Consider the following 3,356-nt stretch of genomic DNA (forward strand, 5'->3'; position numbering starts at 1 on the left):
GACAAGACAAGTGAATAAGGAAGACACCGAATGACCGCACCCCTCTCAGGACTCCAGCCTCGGGCCAAAGTGGCTTAAGGGTCACATTTGCTCTGTGAATGAAAACACTGTTGCAACATTTGTGTTCAGTCGCTCAGTCCTCCCAAACTCTTTGCAACCCCATGGACTGTAGCCTGTCAGGTTCCTCTGTCCATGGAATTTTCCAGGCAAGGATTTAAAGTATAATAACTGTCTCCCTCCCACTGCCTACCCTGCCATAGAAAACAACATCAGTCTTAATGATAAAACATTCAGTTGTGTAGATGTGAGAACTGTCTGCTTTTATTTGCACAAGAGGAGACCTGCTCAGGGTCTCTCGCCGGGTTCCTCAGCTGGGCTGCCTCCATCAGCTCGACTTTATTTTGCAGCAAACGGTGGATGCCCGGTAGGGTCCTCTGAAGGGCTCACAGCTCGGCATCTATTGCTTCAGGCAGATTTCACCCCAAAGATGGCAGGGTCTTTCAAAATTGAGCGCCCTAGTGCTGTCTGGAAAAGGAAAAGACATTTATATGAAGCCTCATGGAAGTCCCATGTGGAAATCTGGGGGTCTCACCATCTGACTGGGATCCCCTTCTTTCCCAGCTAAACACCAATAGCAAACATCCCTCTTGTATCCCTCACCTTCAGTTCTGATGTAAGATGTCAGTGTTGCTGATGAACCTGGTTCAAGAAGATCCCACGTGTGGGAGCAACTAAGCCCCTGAGACACCACTGTGAGCCTGTGCTCCGGAGCCTGGGCTCCACAGTGAGAAGCCCCTGCAATGAGAAACCTGTGCCCTGCAACTGGAGAGTAGCCTGCGCTCTCCAAAACTAGAGAAAAGCCCGCACAACAACGAAGACCCAGCACAGCCAAAAGACAGAAAAAAAAAAAATAATATATATATATATATATATATATATATACACACACACAAACCCTTCCTGTCATGGGAACTTCTGGGTGTTAACTGCAGGGTCAGTAACCACTGCCCCGTGTGCCTCACCAGTTACCCCACCTCCCCATCATGCAAAACCTACCCAGCTCTCACAGGCTCATCAGATGGAAGCCTTGTCCAGTGGAACTCAAGATCACACTGTGATGTGTGGCAAGAGGTCTCCAGTCTGGGCCTGAATAAAGGAACTTTGTCTCATACTGGCTTATACCAGCCAAGTGATTCAACTGATTTAGTTCACAAATCATCTAGATTATTCCAGGGATTTGGGAGGAGGGAGAAGTTTACTACCAATAAGACGTTTAAGGTCATGAAGACGCAACAACATGTTTGGAAAGAATTCTCTAATCACTCAATGCCTACTTTTGGGTGTGGAAGTGACCTACTAGTAGCTCTATCAGGGTCTTTTCAAATGAGTCACATCTTTGAATCAGGTGGCCAAAGTATTGGAGTTTTAGCTTCAACATCAGTCCTTCCAATGGACACCCAGGGCTGATCTCCTTTAGGGTGCACTGGTTGGATCTCCTTACAGTTTAAGGAACTCTCAAGAGTCTTCTCCAACACCACAGTTTAAAAGCATCAATTCTTCGGTGCTCAGCTTTCTTCACAGTCCAACTCTCACATCCATACATGATCACTTGAAAAACCAGAGCCTTGACTAGACGAAAGTTAGAGCGAGATAAAAAAACACATTGGGCCTAGGAATGTGGGCTACTACTATGTACTGACCCTGAGAGAAGTCCCTGGAGGATGTCTGGGCAGTGAGAGAAATTGTCCAAGGCAAGGATGGTTGCTACTTCAAAGGAGAGAAAATAGAAATGGAGGGAAAAAGGGAGGGAGAGAGAGCAGTCACAGAATTTCATAAAATTCTTCTTCAGTATTGGGGCCATAAAAGGCCCCAGTCTGCTCCCCACGTGCTCGTCCAGCAGAGCAGGGCTGGGAGCATGTGGCCCTAGGTTAGCACCTCTCTTCTCTGTCAGGTGCTGGCAGCTCTGTTCCCACTCGGCTCTGCCCTGAGGAGCTTACTGACTCCACTCTGACAGGACAGGCCTCACTCTGAGCCCTCGTTCTCTACCTAGAGAAACAGAATGACGTCCTTGAGTCATGAACGAGTTGGGAGTCCTGTTACGTGTCGACTTTGTTTCACCTACAAGACTCCGAGGTCTTGAAAACCCAAGACTGAGTCTCCTCAGCGTTGAGCCCTTAGGTGTGAACCAGACGGAGAATAACTCGAGCCTGGAAACAGGAAGCACCTTTGACAGAACCATAGGAACGTGGGATTCTTCTCCTTCGTCTGTGCCCAGACTTCTCCCATCTGAGCCCGGGCTCCCATGGCTTCCGTGCTGGACCCCAAGGGGGCTCACTCATCGCTCCTGAATCAGGGGCTCAGGAACCCCGGCCCCCGTCCTGCCCACCTCTGCACACACTCCAGTCTCGGGGTCCTACTTCCAGTGAGAACAAGAAGGGGCCCTTCAAGCCCCCGACGCTCTGCTCTGGTCGGTCTGGGGGAGGCACCATCCCACGTGCGCATGGGCGGCTTCAGCGAAGTGCGTCAGTTGAGCCCGGAAGTGTGTGGGCGTCAGGCGGCACCGCTCCAGCTTCATGCAGAGCGCCCCGAGACCCTCTCCGTGTGGAGTGCGCTGGAACCCTCTGTGCGGCCTCCGGGGGACAACCTCGAGCAGCTGTTCCCTTCGTGGGGAGCAGGACCACACCGAGGTCAGGAGGACTGAGCCCCGGGTGGACGCAGAGCCAGGCCCCGCCACTGGGCGTGTCCTGTCCCGCAGCCCCCTTGCTCCCTCAGAAGCAGCCTCAGACACCTCTGGGATGTCGGGTGGCAAGATGACGCTGGACCGAGGCTTCGGACTCTGGACTCCGGTCCCGGCTCCACCACCGACTACAGGTCACGTCCCTTCATGGCGCCTCCGGGCCCTCGTCAGCGAGATGCCAGAGCTGGGTGAGCTGACCCCCAGGTCCCCCCGGTTCTGAGGCGTGTGGCTCCAGGCGCTTCCGAGAGACGCTGGGGCCCAACGCAGAGCGGGGCCGCAGGACAGCCGCTCGCCTGGTCCTCTGGCTCCCGCCTGGGGTCCCCCGAGCCGAGACCCCGTCCGTCTGTGTCCTCAGCTTCGCTCACACACTTTCTCTCACTCCTGTGGGCAGCAGGGCCTGAGGAGCCTCTTCTTCGTCCTCCAGGGCCTGTTGCTGTAGGCGCCGTGACGGCCCGCCATGTTCCCATCACTGGGCGCTAGTGAACTAGAGAAATCAGAGTGGGCACCTGCGGACACGCGGCACCTCCTAGCAGGGACCCAAGGGCCAGGGCCTGGTGCCTGGGGCTTCTGTACCCATGCTGGCTCATCTGCAGAGACTGGAGGGGAAGCGAGGCAGCAA

At 54.1% G+C, this 3,356-nt stretch overlaps 1 protein-coding gene across 1 annotated transcript; it reads left to right on the forward strand.

Annotated features, from left to right (window-relative positions):
* Positions 1 to 2,542: 2,542 nt before the first annotated feature.
* Positions 2,543 to 2,957, forward strand: LOC104989688. Its single transcript, XM_010841439.1, has one exon. It carries the CDS (start codon positions 2,574 to 2,576, stop codon positions 2,955 to 2,957), a length of 384 nt encoding a protein of 127 aa, XP_010839741.1. The 5' UTR covers positions 2,543 to 2,573.
* The last annotated feature ends 399 nt before the right edge of the window (positions 2,958 to 3,356 follow it).

The sequence above is a fragment of the Bison bison genome, unplaced genomic scaffold, assembly GCF_000754665.1.
Source record: "Bison bison bison isolate TAMUID 2011002044 unplaced genomic scaffold, Bison_UMD1.0 scf7180017847043, whole genome shotgun sequence".
NCBI classification, from domain to species: Eukaryota; Metazoa; Chordata; class Mammalia; order Artiodactyla; family Bovidae; genus Bison; species Bison bison.

What these genes read in the sequence shown, in the direction of transcription:
- LOC104989688 (XM_010841439.1), top strand. Translation starts at nt 2,574, where the DNA reads ATGCAGAGCGCCCCGAGACCCTCTCCGTGTGGAGTGCGCTGGAACCCT.